Genomic DNA, 22,616 nt, shown 5'->3' with positions numbered 1-22,616 from the left:
TCCAGTGATTGAGGGAGCAGCAACAGGAACAGCCCAAAACTTTATACTAGATAAAATGAATAATAATAATAATAAATTGTATTTCCATTATTATACAAACAAGCAATCTAATCAATAAAATGTACATGATATTCAAAAATACAATATTTGAAATTTACTACAACTAGTAGTTCTGTGAACAGTAGACCTCACGCAGTATTCTCATCCACAAGTACCAGATGTCAACTGTTTTAAATGTTGACAAACTCAGTTCACGTTTGAATTTTTATTTCATATAATATAATTCATCCAGTTCCGTGATGATCTTTCTATCTGATGAGAATTAATTTTTTAGAATCAAAAATATTATAATTTCTCCAGCATTATTTAGTTCATTTGTTTATTTTTATTCACCTATTAAATTAGTTTTTTTCGAATGTGAGAATATTGATACTGATGGGCACGCATAATAATACCATGACTGCAAAAAAAAATATTGAAACCAAAGACCTTCTTAAAGCTGCGATTAGACCAAATTTATTTAAAAAATGTTAATAACTCAGTCCTTTTAGTTTATATTAGATTGAACATAACTTATCATACACATGATGAACATATGTTCAATCTAATAGAATCTATAAGGATTAAGTTTTAACCATTTTGTTAATAACTTTGGTGTAAACCCAGCTTAAAGATGCATACCGTACCTCTTTAATGTCTTTGACTGAAACTATAGTCCTTATACAAATACAGTAATAGACTGGTTTCTCCACACATCTGTGTAATCACTTGTCAGCTGATTTATGATGAATAATTCTATAGTCTGATTTTTACTCTAATATTGGCGTATGAAGGAGGCTCCTTTTTCCTTTTATATTAACCTTGAAATGCAAAATTTCCAAAAACCTTGTATATACGTCGACGCGCAATTTAAAAAGGAACATACCTGTCAAATTTCATGAAAATCTATTACCGCGTTTCGCCGTAAATGCGCAACATATATAAATACATAAACATTTAAACATTAAGAGAAATGCCAAACCGTCGACTTGAATCGTAGGCCTCACTTCGTTCGGTCAAATATAAGTAAATTGAATTATTTTCGGAAATTAACCTACTCAACTATGGGAAACCCATGTACTAGAGCAGGTGTAAATTATGTGTGAATACATTGCAAATAGGAACGGATAAAAAACCATGATCTTTTATTGTTTAGAAGGATGTTTTATAAACATTAGTTTGTTTATAATGATTTATTCAAGATGTTGAGTGGGTATGGGCCAATTGAATGGAGTATAGCCTAATCTTCTTACTTGTGCAGAGCTTAATGATGGTGAGTGAGCTAGAAAAGCCATTAAATTTAAAATAGAATTCGATCAATTTTGTTTATGGAATCGACAAATTCCTTGACACTTAAACAGATACACATTAATCAGAGAATAGGTCATGAAAACTGATCTGAACAATCACAGTGCTTGATTCAAAATCAATGAAAGCTCTGTGAACTAGTATTTACGAGTCCAGCAATTAAAAACGGATGTGAGTTAATCAATTTTACAAGTGAAAAAATTTTGCTCTCCTTTCTATGAATCGACTATAGAGGTTGTTTTGTTTTTTGACAAGTTTAGAAGATATACAACAGGGTCTGTATTCGTAACAAGAATTTCAAGTCAGGTCACAGAACAAAAAATCTGGTGTGGTACACTCACACAACTTTCCTTGCTCATATTTGAAACTACGATCAGACTTCTGTATATTATGTGTATCTATAATTGTTTTCGGAGTACTTTTTCCTTTGTGTAAATTGTGAAATTCGATGGATTTTTTTTGAAGTCGTCAAAACAGCTGTTCTACAGATGAAATATCTCGACTATGTGTTCTTTTTATGAACTGCGCTACCTACCTACCTCATGCACGAGAAGGAGGTTACTAAGTCCATTTCTCAAGGATGGGGTGGACCCCCATTAGTTTCCCTGAAAGGAGACTCATGCCAGTTGATAGAGCTGATAAATACAGGGTATGAATTTGAAAAAATCGGTCAAGTTATTTCTGAGAAAATCGTGAAAAACATGGTTTTTTAGTAATTATCCGCCATTTTTCTCAAGAATATTACGGAGCTCCAGCAATTTTCTCAGAAATGAGACTCATGTCAGTTGATAGGGCTTATAAATAGCTATCCATGGTATAAATTTGAAGAAAATCGTTACAGCCGTTCTCGAGAAAACTGTGAATAACATGGTTTTTTAGTGATTATCCGCCATTTTTCTCAAGAATATTACAGAGCTCCTGCAATTTTCCCAGAAATGAGACTCATGTTAATTGATAGGGCTTATAAATAGCTTCCCATGGTATAAATTTGAAGAAAATCGTTAGAGCCATTTTCGAGAAAACCGTGAAAAACATGGTTTTTTAGTAATTATCCGCCATTTTTTCCGCCATTTTGAATTAAATTTTATTGAATTTCTTATTGTCGGATCTTCATGGTATAAGGACCTTAAGTTTAAAATTTCAAGTCAATCGGTTGATTAGGAATGGAGTTATCGTGTTCACAGACTTACACACACACACACACACACACACACAGACCAACACCCAAAAATCATGTTTTTGGGCTCAGGGGACCTTGAAACGTATAGAAAACTTGAAATTAGAGTACCTTAATTTTTTTTGGAAAGCAATACTTTTCTTACCTACTTTTCTTACCTTTTCTTACCTTTTCTTACCTTACCTATCAATTTTTGGAAAAGTTATTCAATTTACCAAAAATAACTCAACTAAAAGTTATTTTTAGTAAATTTAGTAACCATCTTAAAAATTGATATTTTCAGTAAATTTTTGTTTTACTAGATCAACAATACCATGAAGAATCTATTCTCTGGAAAGTAAAAATTTATTGATCACTTTGGTACAGCGGCCTAATGCTCTTCAAAGTGAGACCCTTAATCATCTTTACAGCGTTTGACAGCGCTTTTTCCATTGATCTTAAGGCTGTGCAAAGGCTAAAAATAAACATTCTACTCGTGATATTTTTCCAAGTTTTTCGATTTGTATATCATCAAGCTATCAAAATGAAATAGTTTTCTCATCATTACTTTTTGAGTTATGAGCAACTGAAGTTTGAATTTTTGGGACAGAGCATTTCAAATTCGGTACGATATAAATTCATGAGATTTAGAGGATGGAGTCTTCATGGTATTGTTGATCTAGTAAAACAAAGCTTTTTCTCTGGCTGCTTTCATTGCATTTCATTTGCTTGTTTCATTGCTTTTTTGGTATTTTTTCTTATTTTGTTATCATTTGTATTAGTTGGCTGTGTTTGGTTATAGTGTTAGTGTTATTGTCTTATTGTTATAGTTATTATTCTATTGTTGAGCTTGCTGCTATTGAATTACTGTGTTTCCTTTGCTAAAAATATTTTGTTTGCAATTGCTTCAAGTTTTTGAATTTGCGCTGATAGTTTCTAATGCATATTTGTATATTACATTCATATTACTGTTATAAGTTGTTATATTCCTGAATGATTGCTAAGTTACTTAGCAATAAGTAATATAAGTCAAATAAGTAACATCATAGTAACATGATAAGTGACTCATGAGTATGAGTCTCATCTCATATTTATATTTGTCTTGTTATTTTTGTTTATCTTGTTACTATTGTACTCTTTTGAAATTGGTGGATACCTTTGGAAATGTAATAAATAAATAAAACAAAAATTTTCTGAAAATATCAATTTTTGGAAAAGTTATTCAATTTACCAAAAATAACTCAACTAAAAGTTATTTTTAGTAAATTTAGTAACCATCTTAAAAATTGATATTTTCAGTAAATTTTTATTTTACTAGATCAACAATACCATGAAGAATCTATTCTCTGAATCTCATGGATTTATCTTTTACCAAATTTGGAATGTTCTGTCCCAAAAATTTAAACTTTAAGCGCTCATATCTCAAAAAGTAATGATCAGAAAAAAAATGTTTTCCTGAGAAAACTTTTTCATTTTGATAGCTTGATGATATACAAATCAAAAAACTTTGAAAAATATCACGAGTAAAGTTTATTTTTAGCCTTTGCACAGCCTTTTAAGGGGTGTTCACATTGGGCAAGTTTCCTTGAATTCAAGTTTTCTTGACGTTTATGTAAAATGAATGTATTTTGCAAACTTAAAGTTTACAAAACAGAAACTTGAATCCAATATACTAGTGGTTCTGTGAACAGTAGACCTCGCGCTCAGTGAGTTACATTGACCTGATTTATGTTTTCTCAAAAATCAATAGATAGTTTATCAATTTTAAATGTCTAGAAAAATCCTAAATAAACATAGAGCTTTCTGTCCTATCTTACCGTGACGTGTCGTCCCGGAATGTGAGTGTGAGCGCTGTTATCAGGTCTGGCTGCAACTGTCTACAATGTTGATGGAAAGATACATTTTCAAGATGTTCCATGTTTTTGAACGGGTAGTATTATAGTCAACTGTCTACTAACGTTGATGGAAAAATACATTTTCAAGATGTTCGATGTTTTTGAATAGGTAGTATTTAGTCCACTAGACAGCTGATTTATGATGAATAATTCTATAGTCTGATTTTTACTCTCATACTGGCGTATGAAGGAGGCTCCTTTTTCCTTTTAAGCCTATATTATCCTTGAAATGCAAAATTTCCAAAAACCTTGTATATACGTCGACGCGCAATTTAAAAAGGAACATACCTGTCAAATTTCATGAAAATCTATTACCGCGTTTCGCCATAAATGCGCAACATATAAACATTTAAACATTAAGAGAAATGCCAAACCGTCGACTTGAATCTTAGACCTCACTTCGCTCGGTCAATAAAGGGGACCTTTCTTGAAGTTTTATTTTATTCAATTAGATTTTAAACAAGTTTGACTTATAAATTCAACTTGAATCTTGAATTCAATTGTGCAGATTACATTGGATTTTTAGTAAGTTTTCTGATCATTATCAATCTGGTTTTTACGCAGATAAATAGCTTACAACATAGCCAAATTTTAATAAAATAAAAACGGTAATATGAATTTGAGGCTCAACTCACACTTACGCGACTCAGGTCGAGAAGAGACTGCGACTTTAGTATCTTCTCGACACAGCATGTGTTTTCAAGTGATGACGTCGCACAGACTAGAATCGACTGGTCTATGAGTGTCACCATTTGGAAACACATGCTGCGTCGAGAAGAGACTAGAGTCGCAGTCTCTTCTCGACTTGAGTCGCGTGAGTGTAAGTTGAGCCTAAGAATATTAAACAATACAAAATGGAATGCGATTTGAAACTACCATGATATAATATTGTTTGTAGCCTATCCACACATTTTGGCGGAGGTTTGAACATGTTTGTAAATGTTTTAAAATTTCAAGAGTTTAGTGTTAGTTATTTGTGCAACTAGTGCGCAAAGTGACCGTTTGCTGCACCGAAAGAAACCGTTCCGAGTGCGGAATGGTTTCTTGAGTGCAGCAGAGGAACTTTGCTCACGTATTTCACATTAAATTTTTCCTACAGTTACTATTGAATATGAAAAGTGGTTGATTATGGGTAAAATGATGGCTGAAATCCATCAAATGTTTGTCTGTATAATCTTTAATTTATTTTAAACTTGATAATCCAATTGAAAATTAATAATCGTTAATTTATTCAAATTGAAAATTAAATTAATCCAATTAACTTGTAAATTTGAATAATTTTGAGCAAATCTTAATTTATAAATAATTTTTCAAACAATCAATTTATGAATGAAAAAATATTATTTGAAATAATTAATAATATTCAAAATGTATAATTTAATGAGATCATTTTCATTTATTTGAAAATCAGAAAAAATATAGATAGAACAAATTCGCATTCAAAATATACGCCAACAATGTCAACAGCTGATTGGGATGGCTGCAAGATAATACGCAAAGTATTAAGAGTACGCAAAGTTATACTTTGCGCACTAGAGCGGAAAAGTGATTCTTTGCGTTCTGTAATCAGTGCAGAAATGGTCACTTTTCAAGGTAACTGTGGGAAAAAGTAATTTTGTTATTTAATCTGGTTTCAATCTTTCTGAATTAGAAGTTTCTTGTTTGTATGATTTTGCTCAGTAAATTAGACACAATTTTTATAAATTAAAAAACAAAACAAAATCTTCTTTTTGGACTAGTATATGAATCAAAACTCGAAAAGGAACAGTTTTGGGCTATTTATGTTGGTCCTCCCCCAATTACTTTAATGACTAATTGGGTATCTTGAATTAAAAAATTAACTATAATTATGATAATAAATGAATAGAATTAATATTAAGTTAGATTGACAGTTGAATCTTTAAGTTCAGTTGAATGACGTTAATCCTATAACTCGTTAATCCTATCTCAAATAACAGAAAAACAAGTTTTTGTTCCAGAAAAACAAAAACAAATAAATAATTCGTCAGATTCTACAAAGCTTCAACTTTTCAACGGTTTGTCAAATGAAATAATAGAAACGATACAGTATGCAATTAAAATTCATGGATAGTAAAATGACTCATCAATCGATTGAAATATGAGAGCACAAAATGAACCTTATCATCCATATCTTTATGGCCATTCTAAAAATGGAGAACAAGCTGCCACATATCTTCAATCATTGACTAAAAAAGAATCTATTGATGGGTGAGCATCCGGGTCACGTCATGGTGAACTAAAATTTCTTTCTTTTTCCTCTCTTTGGTTAAGGTTGGGTTTATAGCAAACTCAATAAATGTATGAAACCAGATTATACTGATAAAACTCAAGTTATTAATCAATGATATTCTATTTTAAACCATCTATCTGTATGTAGGCCTATTGAAGAAATCTTCGAATTCAATTTATAAAATTATTAAAAGTTATAGTAGTAAATTCCTACAAAGCTACAGTGCTAAAAGTTCAAAATTTATAAATCAAAGAACTTGAAATTATTCTAAAAATTGACATTGTACCGTATTAAAAATAGACTATTTGAATATTTCTCAGATATATTACAGCTAGTTAGTACAGTAGGCCTAGTTGTGTTAAATTTGTGTTGATGAATAAGTTAAATCATTCCTATTCCACCCCATATTGGGCTACATTGGCGGCCTGATTGGAATTTCCTCGATATTAAATAGTTAGTTATACAAAAAACGACAAAAAGTACTTTTCAATTTTTTTTTCTCTCACCCACTTTTAAATGAGCAAGTAAATGATTGGAAATCTGGTAGCATAGCCTATAACTTGTAACATGATGTCCGATTTTGGAAATAAAAGGGGATCAGGTTCTGATGGTTACCAAATTATTATTTTTTTGTATCTAAGTTATTGTAAATAATCAATTTTAAAAAGCTGGAAATATCAAGAATCATAGAATTGAAATGAGCAATACTATTTTTGAGTTGACAATCAATAAGATTAAATAATGTTTATTATTTTTGAGAGACAAATATTTTGATAATTGGACCGTTTATTGTATTCAATAGAGAATAGGCCAAATATATTATGAAAATGATTCTAAAATAAGAGTATGACAATAATCTACATAATACTAGCATCAAAAAATTAGGAATTGTTGTACTCCAAGTTTTATTTTAATTTTTATCCATATTATATTACTTCTCATGTAGACGTAAGAGCTGAAACACATCCATGCATTTTAATAAAAACTAATTCAACAACTCAACTTATAAACTAATACTTACTGTTGAAGATTCAGTCTCAAGTATTTCAATTGAAAATATATTTTGAAGATAAGCACTTGTTAAAATTAATATCACAGTCTAAACAAGCTTGACAACTGGACTCCTAACCTGAAATCAAATGTACAAAGAAAACATGGAAATTAGAAACCGCGAACCGGTCGCGGCCATATTGGATTGATTATCGATGTTTGAAAATATCGATGTTCGGTGGAAGGCGCCAAAATTAAATTCTGCTCAAAATATAATATTATTTTACATGAGTTTCTCCATAGTTTCTAATTCCACTCACTTATCTTGAAAAGATTATTTTATGAGTTAAGTTTGAGTGAATTTAAGTACATAAATACCTGAATAAAGTACTTGTTTGACAGGACAAATCAATTATTACGGTATTAATGAGATTAAAAATTTGAAAAAAATTGATGCCGTCCATGCAGAAAAAATATTGTAATGAATAATAATAATTAAATGCGTGCATATTTATGCATATAAACCGGTATCTTATGCGAATGGATAATCAGGCCTACTGTAGAATAGGTGGAATCCTTAAAAATCTATAGAATCAGGAAATCATATTTATTATAATAATTATATGACCTACAGTATTTTTATTAGAGACTCGATAATGATATATTTACTCTATATAATAAGACTTGGGGCCGTTTGCACAGTGTAAGTGCTAAAGCTTAAACCAAATCTGGATTTTTTTTGGTTTAAACTAAAATTCCATTTGCGCAGTATCAGTTTAAACTCTGTATTGAGTTTAAACTCTGGGAAAGTTTAAACCTTCAAAACAGGAGGTTTAAACCAAAAAATTGGATTAACTAGTCATCTGTAAAATTTGATGGGGAACATCTAATAGTAAATTATTTTTCAGATTGATTTCTACACTGTTGCAAGTTTGATGCCTAGTGAGATCGGACTCCCCTTGTTTTTAATGCTTCTGTAGACGGTAATTTAGGTTATAGTGAATCATTAATGATAGAATTGACAGGAATTGATAGGTAGAAGTTTTTAATGCGATTGATGAAGATGACTGCGAAGAAATTTTGGAACTGAGAAAAATTGGGCAAAAACGAATCATTTAAATTTCTGGATAATAGAGAATTTTTTAACGGTTTTGCTTGAGTAAAGCAAGTGCCAATTTAGTATTAATTTGATTAGATAAGCCACTTGATAGAAAATAAGACAATTTTTATCAGTGATTTTTGATTAGAAAACATGTTTTTAATAACAAATAACTGATGTATTTTTCTTTCGAGAGATTTCTAATAAACGAGGAAGACCGTAGTAGATTTAAGTAGATTTTCATAACAAAATAAGGTCCACCTAATGTAATATAACATTCTAGATTATATTTTTTTGGTGCCAACTGAATATAAGTTTGTTTCTAATAGTAATATAGCATTTCATCATTTTTTGAAGAATTTCTTGATCGCTTTTCACTTTATTACCGTACAGCTCACAGCTCTGTGGATTTTGAACCAGGAAATAGTAGCTACATAACCTTAATTTACTGATGGTTTGTAAACAAATAGCAAATTTCCTGTAAAAATTACCCTTCCTGATATTATAAACGATGACATTCTATTACCTACTTAACGCTAAACTAGTTCAACTTAAACTGGATTAGTAAATGGACTGAGAAAACCGATTCAAGTTTAAACTTTTAGATTAACTTAAACTCGATTAACTTAATCGAGTTTAGCAATCTATACTGTGTAAACGGCCCTGCTCTCAGTCCTCTGATGATTTTTTGTTATTATATCTGTAGATATTTGTACCTAGTGTTTCTGCAGTAGGCTGGTCCTGGTACTCATGAATAAATATATATGAATATAATATAGCTGTCAAATGATGTTCTAATGCTCATTCATTTATTGAATATGATCAATAATTATCGTATGTACAATAATTAAAATTCTTATAATAATTAATAATTAAATAAAGTTCAGGTATTGGGAAAAGAGGAGAGGAAGTTTACTAGCAGGGGAGGTTTTAAATAGATTTGAAGCAACTCAATTTAAACACATTTTTATTACAAACTTTGAAATTATCAATTTTAATAATCGAGTTTATGAATATGGAGGAACATAAATTCAACTCAATAAAACTATAAAACTTAATTTAAATTTATAACATAGCTTAATTAATTGACATTACATCTAAACATCAAGAAGGAAAACCGTAAGTTTTGTTTCATGGAATATAATTATTTTAAGAGCCGCAATCGAAACTCCATTTTGTCAAAACTTTTCCTAAATTAGTACATAGATACAAGTGGTTAGGGTTTAAAAAGGCATGTGTGGATTTTATTTGTTGTTCACTAGCTGCAAGATGCACAAACTGCGGTTAAAGAATTTAACGGTTGATCAAACTTAAATCCAAGTTTATGCATCAATCCTAGCTTTGAATCCCCAAATCATCTATTCCATACACTCATAGCCTTGACCACTGAACATTAGAATTTTCAACGAAATTAGTTTTTATAATTATTTAAATTTCTTCAAATTTCAAAACAAAATATTTTTGGCAATCTTTTCACTTTATTATCTTCCTAGAAGTACTATTGAAAGTACTTATCAAACAGATTGTAACCAATCTGTCACAGAGTTAAAGATTGTAACTGATCAAAAAGATTGGTTACAATATTTCTGATAAATCACATTTCAACCATCAGACTATCACAATCTAGCTATTACTAATAATATTATCTATATTGTCATACGTGTGTGATTTTTATCACTCAATAATAAGTACTTTTCAATATTTATTTATGGTATCTTCTTCTCTGAAGTAATATAAAACAGAACAATGAGATCCTTCCCAACTACACTAAAAATGAAATAATGTTTCATATTATTCCTTATACATGAATAAAAAAGGTAATTTTGAATAACTTGCATTCACTGATTTGAATAAAATCTAATAAAAAATGAATAATGCTCTGTAAACGGAAATTGTAATTGTTTCATAGTAATGATTTCCATATAAATAATAATAATGAGTTGATAATTAGCTTTTTTTATTTTCAACCAACAGAAGAGTGAACTTCAACAATATTGCAACCGAGCTTATAATATACAGATATAATTTGAGTTCATGGTTGGGAAAAATCTCAATTCCATAGTAATTTTCGATATGTTCTATAGTTATCTATTTTAAATCTACCAATTTTTGGTATTGTCAATTCCTTATTTGAATCACCAACTGCATTTTCATTGAAGTTTCAAATAAAGTTGTGCTTATAGAGGAGAATTGATATTACAGAATATTATAATAGATAGGTAGTAAAAATCATTTACTTATTCTAAAGATGTTCACAATTATTCAGCTACGGAAAGTAGAAGTGTTAAACTATCCTCCAGAAGTAAAGTGCCTAATCAAGATGTACTGATAATGTGACTTATTCCAATTATATAATTGAAATTGAGTTTGACAGATATAGTGAGTTTTTAATCGAATGCAACTTACATAGTCTTGCAAAATATGGAAAAAATTCTGTTTTGAACAATCTATTTTATTATAGACTATAATATCAACAAAGAAAAATAAAATTATCATTGAAGAAGAATTCACTCAGGAAGGAAATTCCTTTGTATGGCACTTACTTGAAAAAGCATCACTTCGTTTAGAAGAATAATTATTTTGTTTTGTTTATACTGCAAATTAAAAATATTGTCATGACATTGCGAAACTTACAACTAAGTACTTTTTCATGGTAACCTATAAATAATATTCTACTCCAATAATAGTTATTATACGAGACAGTTGGTGATTACATAGTATAATGCTGTAGGAGATTTGTGCCTATAGTAATAATGAATTGTTCCTCTTTTTAATATATATTCAATATATATTAAGCTTCCAACACTAATCTATGAAACTGAATTCAACATTCAGAACATAATATCTATAAAGCTTAACATGTTTGGTAGGATGATAACATATTAAAGCTTACTAATAAAATTAGGCCCAGGTGTTTTTTGAAGAATCATTTTCAAGAAACTTCAACAACTGAAAATGAAGGCCGACTCAACATCACAGTTCAATAAATTGTTTGTCAACAACACATTTAGTTTATACTAAAATAATTAGGATTTGGCTTTTATTAAAAAATATAATATTATTCATTTCACAATTTTTCTCATCTAAATATTATTTTTAGATCAAAATAAGCACTTTCCATAAGATGTAATGGTATCTGCTTCACAATCTACATTTTAAATCACATCTATTATAGTCAAATTACAACAACGGTTTTACTCATAATTTTTGAAGTTTAAACTTCAGAATTTTGAAATTCTGTGACATTTTAACATGGAACTCTAGTATTTTTTATATCATGTAGCCTACATTTTGTTGCATTCATTGTGAAATTTCAACTTTCAGTTTTTTGTCTTAAAACATTGAACATCTCAAAAAACTACACTGAAAATGGCGTCTCAAGCAAAGGTTTGTAGATATAAATATGGAGAAAGATGTGATAGTGTCAAGTAAGGCTATTAGAAACAGCCTGTATATATTCCTTAAGTTTCTATACAGTATTTCTATCAGTTTCCGTGTTCTCATATATTGTGAACTTATTTATTGTAATAACACATTTCACATTCATTGACTATTATTTTATTCGACTAACCATTTTTTACTCAATCTTAATACAAATAAAATGGCATTTATCTCATCATTCATGACGTTAACAAACTCCATCTCCATTTTATAAATTTCTCTTCATATGTTTTGATTCTGTATTAACTTAAAATTTCATTTTAGTTAAGTATTATGCATTTTGATCATTTACACATTGATTTCATTATCATTCCACAATTTCAAATGTTGTGAATAGTATTGAGGTTGTTTAAAATCTATATTTTTGTATATTACAATCAAATATTGTATTTAATGGAAATTTTTTGTGAATAATTTGCAATTCAAAAGAGTATTCGTTCTCTTTCAACAAATGAAAGCTGGAAATAATAGAAATAGCTATTTTCTTTAAAATTCAGTGTTTAATAATATTTTTTAATGAAGGGAAGTTCATCCAATATCAGTTTCTTGAGTGAAAGTAGTTGCTGATGTATCAGAAATGTATCATTCATTTGTATTTTTATAAAGAATTATAGTACACTTTGAAATTAATAAAATAATAATATAAATTTGTATTCTTATTTTATCATTTCATTCATTTTAAAGGGTACTAATAATTCTATTTTATAAATACAGGAAAGTAGCCCTGAATTTATACATTTTATGAAGAAACATGTTATTAATCTAAAATTTTTGTATGATGGAGTACGTTATTTCATGAATAATTTACAAAATTAAAGATTGAAAAAATTCATCTACTGTATTGATTTTAATTTATTTGGCAATCGATTAGATGGAGGTCACCCATTCAGATTGAGCCAAGATTCCTATAACAGCAATCATACTTGAAAATTTTCTCGCCTGCAAAATTGTTTCTCTTGAAACGATTAAATGTTCTAAAATTGCTCCTCTAAATAAATGAACTCTGTACCCTAAAGTTTACAAGTGAGGCTTAATTCTCCCAAAGCATTTATATAATTTTTTACATTTATGTGGTATAATTAACTATAATCACATCCAATGTCAACTGTATCACACAGTGATCAACATAATAATTGAGAAAATACACTATAAAAGAGTCTCAGCTCTATGAGTAAATGTCGAATATATCTTAGAATCAAGTGCTTATCTTAAAAATATAATTGATCTATCAATGTTATTCGATAAATCATCATGTTTCATTCTCTCCATAAACAATACTAACTTGGAAGTAATATTGTTGAACGCTCTTCTCTTATATGAATCCAACTTTGGTGGAATAACCTTATATTCATTGGGAAATTCAAATTGATAATTTAATATATTCTGATAGGGGATAGAATAGACATCAAGATAAAGTTAGAGAATGATATTGAACGAACAAAGTCATCAATTTAGGAGATATGAATAAATATCATTCAAATTTCAATTATTTTGGATGGGTATGTCTGTGTCTTAGTTGGATATCTCACAGCTTGGTTGTTGCTGTACGACTATATACAAGTACATACCTAAATATATTTAAATCTAATTTTAAACACAGCCCTTTCTAAGGCACTAAAACACAGGCATACTTGGACTTTGTGTTAATGATTCAATTTTTCAGAATCATCCCAGTAAAACATGAATGTTCTGCACCAATTTATATTTTCAAAAGTTATGATATAATAAATTTTATCGCCCAAGACCTTGTAGAGAAAGGAATAACACCAAACGAATATGACCGAGACTCATGGAAGTGACTGACCCGAAACGCTGACCCCACCTGAGTGCAGGGAAAAGGTTGAGAAGAAAAAGATTATAATAGTGACCTGTGCTCACTGACAGAACTAGTGGAGGTAATGGGTCCCGTTTTGCCGAGTGTGCTAACAGCCTGGCAGCACTGTTGCTAAGGGTGGACGCTATGACATCATCACAGGATCAGTCAGTGACGTCATCTCAACATCAGCCTGTGATCTCATCCACCATCTCACTCTCAAATCTGCAAAACCGTAGAAACCAATCCAAAAAAAACGAAAAAAAACCATCATTAGTTTGTGACGTCATCACACCATCAGTTAGTGACGTCATCTCAACATCAGCCTGTGACGTCATCCCACCATCTCACTCCAAAATCTGCAAAACCGTAGAAACCAATCCAAAAAAACCATCATCAGCTTGTGACGTCATCACACCATCAGTCAGTGACGTCATCTCAACATCAGCCTGTGACGTCATCCCACCATCTCACTCTAAAATCTGCAAAACCGTAGAAACCAATCCAAAAAACGAAAAAAAACCATCATCAGCTTGTGACGTCATCACACCATCAGTTAGTGACTTCATCTCAACATCAGCCTGTGATGTCATACCACCATCCCGTCATCTCACTCTCAAATCTGCAAAACCGTAGAAACCAATCCAAAAAACGAAAAAAAAACCATCATCAGCTTGTGACGTCATCACACCATCAGTCAGTGACGTCATCTCAACATCAGCCTGTGATGTCATCCCACCATCTCACTCTCAAATCTGCAAAACCGTAGAAACCAATCCAAAAAAACCATCATCAGCTTGTGACGTCATCACACCATCAGTCAGTGACATCATCTCAACATCAGCCTGTGATGTCATCCCACCATCTCACTCTAAAATCTGCAAAACCGTAAAAACCAATCCAAAAAAACAAAACAAAACCATCAGCCTGTGACATCATCAAACCATCAGCCGGTGTCGTCATCCCACCATCAGCCTGTGAAGCTATCTCACCACCATCCTGTGACGTCATCGATTGGTGCGCATGCGCTCTGCGACCAAACCAAGTTGCTGATCACCAGTTTTGCCAAACTCTTTTAGCCGGTCAACAATGTTGATCAGTGCATTCTGAATAGGGCTACTTTTGAGATGAAAGACTTGACAATGTTCTATGAGAATGAGTGGATGAAGATTTGCTTCGTCGACAAAATGCTGACTCATCAAAAGCAGCCAGTCGACACCAACAGTGGAGTCAGCAGACTGAGCGACGCTACGGTCACCCATCCAGTGGCGGACGTTGCGCACGTCGCTTCACCTGCTATAATAACCACGCAGCAGCAGTAGTGTAGCAAAGATGACAAAGTTAGTACTAATGAGGTGGTGGAAGTGGAGAGTGGTAGGTGGGGACGTGAAGGAGTCGTTCCTGCAAAGTTGTGAAAACATGGAGGTCATCAACCTGGACCGGTTTGTGCAGAATTTCACATCGAGCAAAACGGACGTGGACCGACCGACATCACGCTGACCGAGCCGTTTCTCGGGAGACGCCGACCTCCACACGTGTCGGCCACTACCAAGGACTTTATCAAGAGTTGGGAGAATTTCGTGGCCAGTGATGATCACGATCGGACTACTTTCAATCGCGATGATGCTCTTGACTGAGTCAGAACTTTCATTCGGCTGGTGCTATTTCGCAGTGAAAATTGATGTGTAACAATGGGATTCTATACAAACTCTCAGCATTATAGTTTCTCAATTCCAGATTCTCTGATCACGCCAGGCGCTAAAGGGTTAAATGGGAGAAATTCAAGTTATTTTTACATAGAATGCTGACAGTTGAAAGTGAATCTTAATATAGTGATATTTGTGGTATGGAGAGCTTAAGGCTCTATAAATTTAGATTAGAAGTGTTGTGTCCGGTCCAGACGCTCTAAATATGTTAATTAAATGTCTCATATGTTAAATTCTGATCCTGGTGATGCTAACTCGCTTTAGAATTGCGAAAAATTATAATTTAATGTGTTAATAGTATGAGCTTTAAACGCTGAAAAGGGGATATTTGATGGTTCATGACAGGACTGAGCTAATCAATCACATAGGTACTTTCCTTTCTCTATAATCTTGGAAGATGGATATTTAATTATGTGTACAGATATCATTCATATATAGAATTTTCCAACATGGGTGAATTATTATTAGTTTTCACAAAAAACTGTGGTTAACAGTCTAGTCATAAAGATTATACAAATAGGGAAAGTTTCAAACTTTTAGATTATTTCAATCAGAGCCCAACCAAAGGAAGACTAGAACAAGAATTTGTATTATGGAAATGATAATTATTTAAATTTGTCTATAGGTTTGTCTATAAGGTTAAAACTGCGATTCAGAGTTTCAATCATAAGAGTTTAAAATAGTTTTTGTAAAGGAAATTGGATTATTGCAAACCAATTTGGAAGAGATGATCGTCAAACATATGTTAAATCTTCGAAGTTAACATTATAATGAATTTTATTAAAAAATACTTAGCACCATCATTGAATTTATAGCGAAAAATACTGGCTATTTTAAAGTTTAGGGCACCAATACTTTATCATGATATATCACTCATTTACTGAATATATATTACACAATCAGTGGGCCTACCAAGGCAAAAATATGTATTTTTCTTTTGGTATACCAAGGACATAATTCTCGTCCAGGTACCAGAGATTCTTAAATTAAAAACTTCTTAACCTAATTTAGGCTGCCAGCTTGAATGGCATGCCAATCATGTTGAGAATCTGGAAGACGGCTGCTAGCAGAATGATGCCGAACAGATCCCCCAGTGCTGTCAGGTAAGGAATCGTTGTGTTATCTGGGTCACACTCCTTGCTCCAGCAGTAATTGGTCAGTACTGTGGCCAGATACAGCAGTAGAATAACCTGAAAATCAGTTTTAACACATTAAAATACAGTAGACCAAAGTTCAGGAGTCACTCACAGCTGTCTAGAAACAACTACATTAAAGGTTCAAAATTAACTGCTCAATAACTAGGCTATTATTATAGTTAGGTTCACGTTAAAATGGATGAATGGATTTGAATTGATCATTTGAGTAACCAAATTTTATATGCCATGAGATAAACAATACTGTATCTTTGATATTTAAAAAATCATAGCCTATGAATAGCAATGAAATTAACAATTCTATACCTAACCATAATTCACAATTATTCTCTATGATTACTGTATCTCAGTTATTAAAAAATCTAGTTATTAGAATTATTTATTAAAAAAATGACTACTGTATCTTAGTTATTAAAGAATCAGAGCCTATGAATAGCAATGGAATCAACAATTCTAAAACCATAATAATTCACAATTCTCTATGATTTTGAATATTTTTAAGTAGATAAAATTTTATTTGAATCGCTTTTACATCTGATCAACAACTGTTTATATCATTTATTGTGCAATCTATAACAATCAATAAACTGAAATTTGAAAATTAATTTTGAAACGGGCTATTTTGATAAGCCTATCACCCCTCAGAGAAAAGAGCTGTCAACTGTTTAGATTATATTATATTATGGAGAAGCGTATATTTTGGGGTGTAACTTATTTGAAGCGTGGGGTCTATTTGTGAGATTACCTCCTGTATTTCAATCATTTAGCATCAAACTTATATAATCTACTTCCTGCATACTTTAAACAGATTAATCATCCTAGAAAGTTCAAAACAATAGTACACAATTGGTTGATGAGCAAAGGAAGACAGAACATATAAAACATTATTTCAAACAGCAACTAACCACCTAATGACTTACTAAACACAAACTAATTAATAATACGCACAAAAAAAACAAACAAAACCTACTCTAGAACATGGTACGCCATAGTGGAGTAGGTCAATTTCCACACAGAAAACACTTAACATGTAGAGGACACACATTATAGGAAATTTCTATTGCAACTAACTATTGTATGTAATTGTAAACTATCCTAATATTTACTGTAATTGATGTAGTAGTTTTAGTTTTTTTGGGAAATAAACATTTATTTATTTATTATTAGTTTAAAATATAGTTCTATAAGAATTTATTTGCCAAAATCGAAATAAAAATATCTTAAGAATTAATAAATATACCGTATGCTACTGAATTAAACCAAAGAACATAGGTTTACATAAAAATACAGGAACTGCTAATTTATTTAATTAGAAATAATGACATTAAACATTATATCATTTGCAAATAAAATCCTTTTTTTAAAATAATGGCAGTAGATAAAGATAGGAGAACAGTTGCCGAATCTCTGCCTTGTCACTGCCTTCTATAGAAAATAGCAGATACCGTACTGGTATATCTCATGTAATGTCAACTGTTCATTCTTGTTTAAAATAATCAATTACATTTTATTCACCAAGAAAAAAATATTTTTCAATGATTAAATAATACTATTATAATTGAGATCAAATCTTCTGTTAATTAATAATATATTTACATTGTTAAGAACGATTGTACACGAATGTTCATGAAATTAGATGTCATCATAAGTACACATTTGTTTCATTAATATTGAACAGAACAAGAAATGGGCTATAAAAATTATGTGAAAAGTCAATATCATATAAAAAAAATAAGCGAATCTGCAAAAAGTGAGTTTTGGAATGGACCCCTCATATATTGATGTGAATTTTAATCTTGAACATGGAACAAAAGACTCGGAACTGTATGGAATTAATGTTTGCTGGTAATGGCTATTATATTGATAATAAAATAAAATACATGAGATATAATAATTATTATTTTGTTTCCTTCAATATATATGTGATTACATGATTTATTCAAACGTTGTAATTCATTCAAAGATCTTTATGTTGTACACTAGAGTCCCGATTAACCGAGTTAATCGGGACCGCTACAACCTCGGATAGTCAAATACTCGGTTAACACGGAGGGCCTAATCTAAATAAGGGGTTAAGGAAATCAAATAAAAATACGTACCATGTGATGTACACCAACATGAACTATATTCAAAACCACACAACTAGATAATAGTAGTACATACTTTAAAGTATTAATAAGTTACAAAGGTTTGAAAAAATCTTTGACAGTTCTTTGTGTAATCGAACTGCTTCGCTTCTTAGCTGCCAAACTGACCTTGACCTTGGCCGATCCGAGGCTCGGTTAACACGGAACCTCGGTTGACCGAGACTCGGTTAATCGAGACTCTAGTGTAATTGTAAAGTTGTGTTGATAGCGGTATTGGATGAAATAAAATTGAAATTGATTTAATAATGTTTGAAATTATGGCATTACCTGGATCAATGCAGCAATTATGTACAGAATCAAAAAAGGAACGTTCAACCAAATATGACTAGTCTTCAGAAAACAAATTACTAATGAGAAAAACATCTGTCCTGGTAATACTAGGAACAGCAGCACCCTTGCAGTCACAGCATGTCGATCTGAAAAATAGAAATATCGATCAAATTATTGTTAGTATAGAACTAAGGATTAAACCTAATTAGTAAATAGGTAGGCTACTTAAAAAAACAGGATGTAAAATCATTAGTTCGAGGAAAAATTATACAGTATAGATAATATGAGTATAATTATTGAGATTAAATTTTACTACTGTCAAATTCTAATAGAGGATTTCCGACTTGTGTGACATTTTTGTTATTATGTATTTGAAAAAGTCACATTGAAAATTGTATCAGGCCTAGAAGAAATTCAAAGAAAAAATTCCAATAATGAGAATAAGGAATTTGAAAAGTAGATTCAAAAGTATATATATTCTTGCAAAGCTAACTGACAACACATTGACAGATAAAATATATATACTGGTACAGTATAATATATCGTGCTATCAGATGAGGTGGAATTTATTGAATTGAAAAACATCTTTATTTAAAATCATGTACAGATACAAAAGAACGGTGTCAATATTCATTGAGACAAACAAAACATAAGAAAACAAACAAAGAAGTAGTAAGGAATTTCCAACGCCATGAATGGCATTTACATATTCAATTTCATTTTCAATTTTCAATTTATTAAAACACACAAAACAAGACAAAACAAAATGACAAAGAATTACAAAACAAATAAAATACAATAAAATTACAAATATAAAAAACCATGGGCTTTGTGGTTGGGTGTGTTGGAGAAGAGAAAAAAATAAAATGGATATTTTTCTGTATAATATGATGGTATCTTGTTTTATTATTTATTTATAATAATAAAAGCTTACTACCTAAAAGCTGTCTCTCAAACTGAATTAAATTTATATAATATGATGTTCTGTGCTGAATTATTCAATTTCTTATATATCTTGCTTTGTTTCAAAATTTTGGAGAGAATATTAATTTGTTGCCGAATTATATTATGCTTTGCTTATGAATTAGGCCACCTAATTTTCATCTACTTTTTTAAAGATGTTTGCTAAATTTATTGTTCTTCAAGACAGATACTTTCATCCTACTATTTTCCAATTGAATGCTCATTGCTGGCGCACAAACTTCGTCTTACAAAGTTGTCAAACAAGGCTAATATTAATATTATAATCATTTTTAGTTTTAATAGGGCTCTTGTAATTTCGTCTGTGAATTTATCAATATGATAAACTGACGAGTTTTAATTAAGTTTGTAGCGTGAATATTGATGTTGAGGAACTTGAACTTGAAATGTTGTTAAAAATCCACTTTTTTAAATAAAAATCAATACTTTACAGGAGCATGCTTTCGTGTGTGCTCACACATCATTAGCTGTTAAATTTTTATTTAAATAGAGTGGATTTTTGACATTCCAAGTCTCTTCAAACTGAGTTTTGGTTTTTACGTCTGTAAATTTTTATTGATTTGGCAATAATTTGATTTGAACTTACGTTCAGACAGGAATACTTGGTAAGGCGAAGGGAGAATGCTGTATCCGGGGGGAAGGTACCCGGGGGTGTCAGTTCCCTCCCTCTGGTGCAGAGCGGTTGCCAAGCGGCTCGCCTGGATCGACACAAGGTTTCCTCCCACACCATTGATCACTGGCTGGAACACCGCTATTCCACTGTACTTTTGGACCATCTTATCCAAGATCAGACCTCCAACCCTGTCGAAATATACATCCACTTCATAAAAATCGGTTTTAATAACATAACTGAATAATCAAAAATAAAAATAACTAGTACAATTGTGATATTTTCAAATTAGACACGAATAGTTTCGACATTTATGTCATTCTTTTTCACACAGGAAAAACTAAACAAGTAGAGGACACATTATAAGAATTTTTTGTAACTAACTATTGTATGGAATATTGTAATTTATTTAATATTTTGTGTAATTGATGTTGTAGTTTTAGTTTTTTTTGGAAATAAACATTTATTTATATTTATTTTTTCTCAAGTGTCCTTTTTGAGAATAAATGAAAGTCGATAATGGTCGTGTTTGATTTTTAAAAGATTTAACAAGGGTACAGTAATATTTTAGAACTAGTAAACTTGTACCCATACCAGTATTTATTTTATTAATATATTAATAAAATAGTGTCCTTTCAATATACAAAATACTGTCCTGTTCAAGTGTCATTTTTTAGAATAACATACATCTGAATAACAGTTGTATTTGAGTTTTAAAAGAATTAAAAAGGGTACCATAATATTTTACAACTTGTACTCATATCAGTATTTATTTGATTAATCTTCTATTTATTATTTTTTATCTTACTGAGCTGTGTGTTTTTGTTTTCTTATTGATTCTGATTGTAAATATTGTGAGTTGGAATAAATAAAATTTGAATTTGGAATTTGTGTTATTTTTGTAAACTATACACGACTAGTCTCCACATTTATGTATTTCTTAACTATCCTTTTTTAGAATTACATAAATGTCGAAAATAGTCGTGCTTAATTAAAAAAAAAATTATAAGGGTACTAGCTATCTTCTATACTGTAATAATTTTTTTTTTCTTTTTGGTGATGCCCACATAAGCACTAGGCTTGTGCGTGGGTAATGAGGCGGATGATAATTGATTGATTGATTAAGTACTTTATTTATGTAGATTACAATATATACTGGCTTTTACACATATTATATACAATAGCTTACAATACAGCAAACTTATAGATGAATTTACATAATATAGACTAAGAAAATGATTTTTGAACTGCATATGATATGAAAAAAGCAATTGGTAATAGCTATAGATAATATTGTTATGCATCTACATGAATTTACGGAGCTTTGGACATATCAATGTATTGAAAGAATATTCAAAGTATCCTTCCCACTAACTCTCTACAAAAAACTGAGATAATTAGAGATGAAGGGATCCACAGTTTTAGGTTGGTTCCGAACTACCGGGAAGCGATTTTTCAACGCATGAAACATATTCAGAGGGCTCAAATGGTTACCCTTCCAACGGGAGTACCAGGCGCATGATTATTAACTTTTCGAAGCTATAGCTTATCAGCGCGACCACTGAGTCAAACAGCTCCCCAACTTTGAACAGTCAAGTATCCCTATTAATATACTTTATCAGAAAATTAAATAAAAAAAAACATTTTGAATGAAAAAGACTAAGAAATTGTCAAAAACCATAGATTTATTGATACTTAGAAAGACCGGTTTCTAAACCCCAGTTTGTCAGAGATTGACAATGGTGTAATAACCGAA

The 22,616-nt window shown here is 30.9% G+C and overlaps 2 protein-coding genes across 7 annotated transcripts in view; both read right to left on the bottom strand.

The window, feature by feature from the left end:
- Positions 1-7,802, bottom strand: part of LOC111046309 (battenin) — a 59,869-nt gene extending 52,067 nt beyond the window's left edge. The window contains exon 1 of the mRNA XM_022331831.2: positions 7,671-7,802. The gene's annotated coding sequence lies outside the window, so the exon portion shown is untranslated. The remainder of the gene's footprint in view (positions 1-7,670) is intronic.
- A 2,974-nt stretch (positions 7,803-10,776) lies between these two features.
- LOC111046310 (solute carrier family 41 member 1) overlaps positions 10,777-22,616 on the bottom strand; it is a 179,392-nt gene continuing 167,552 nt past the window's right edge. For 3 of the 6 annotated variants that reach the window (XM_039442880.1, XM_039442878.1, XM_039442883.1), the window contains 3 exons: positions 20,837-21,051; positions 19,267-19,415; positions 10,777-16,888 (listed from right to left, as the gene is read on the bottom strand). In XM_039442880.1, coding sequence (XP_039298814.1) covers positions 16,706-16,888; positions 19,267-19,415; positions 20,837-21,051 — 547 coding nt within the window. In that variant the 3' untranslated portion in view covers positions 10,777-16,705. The remainder of the gene's footprint in view (positions 16,889-19,266; positions 19,416-20,836; positions 21,052-22,616) is intronic. The other 3 variants (XM_039442881.1, XM_039442882.1, XM_022331832.2) reach the window with 1 other exon arrangement.

Source organism: Nilaparvata lugens, chromosome X (genome assembly GCF_014356525.2).
Source record: "Nilaparvata lugens isolate BPH chromosome X, ASM1435652v1, whole genome shotgun sequence".
Taxonomy (NCBI): Eukaryota; Metazoa; Arthropoda; class Insecta; order Hemiptera; family Delphacidae; genus Nilaparvata; species Nilaparvata lugens.
This window is presented reverse-complemented; position numbering and strand designations above follow the sequence as displayed.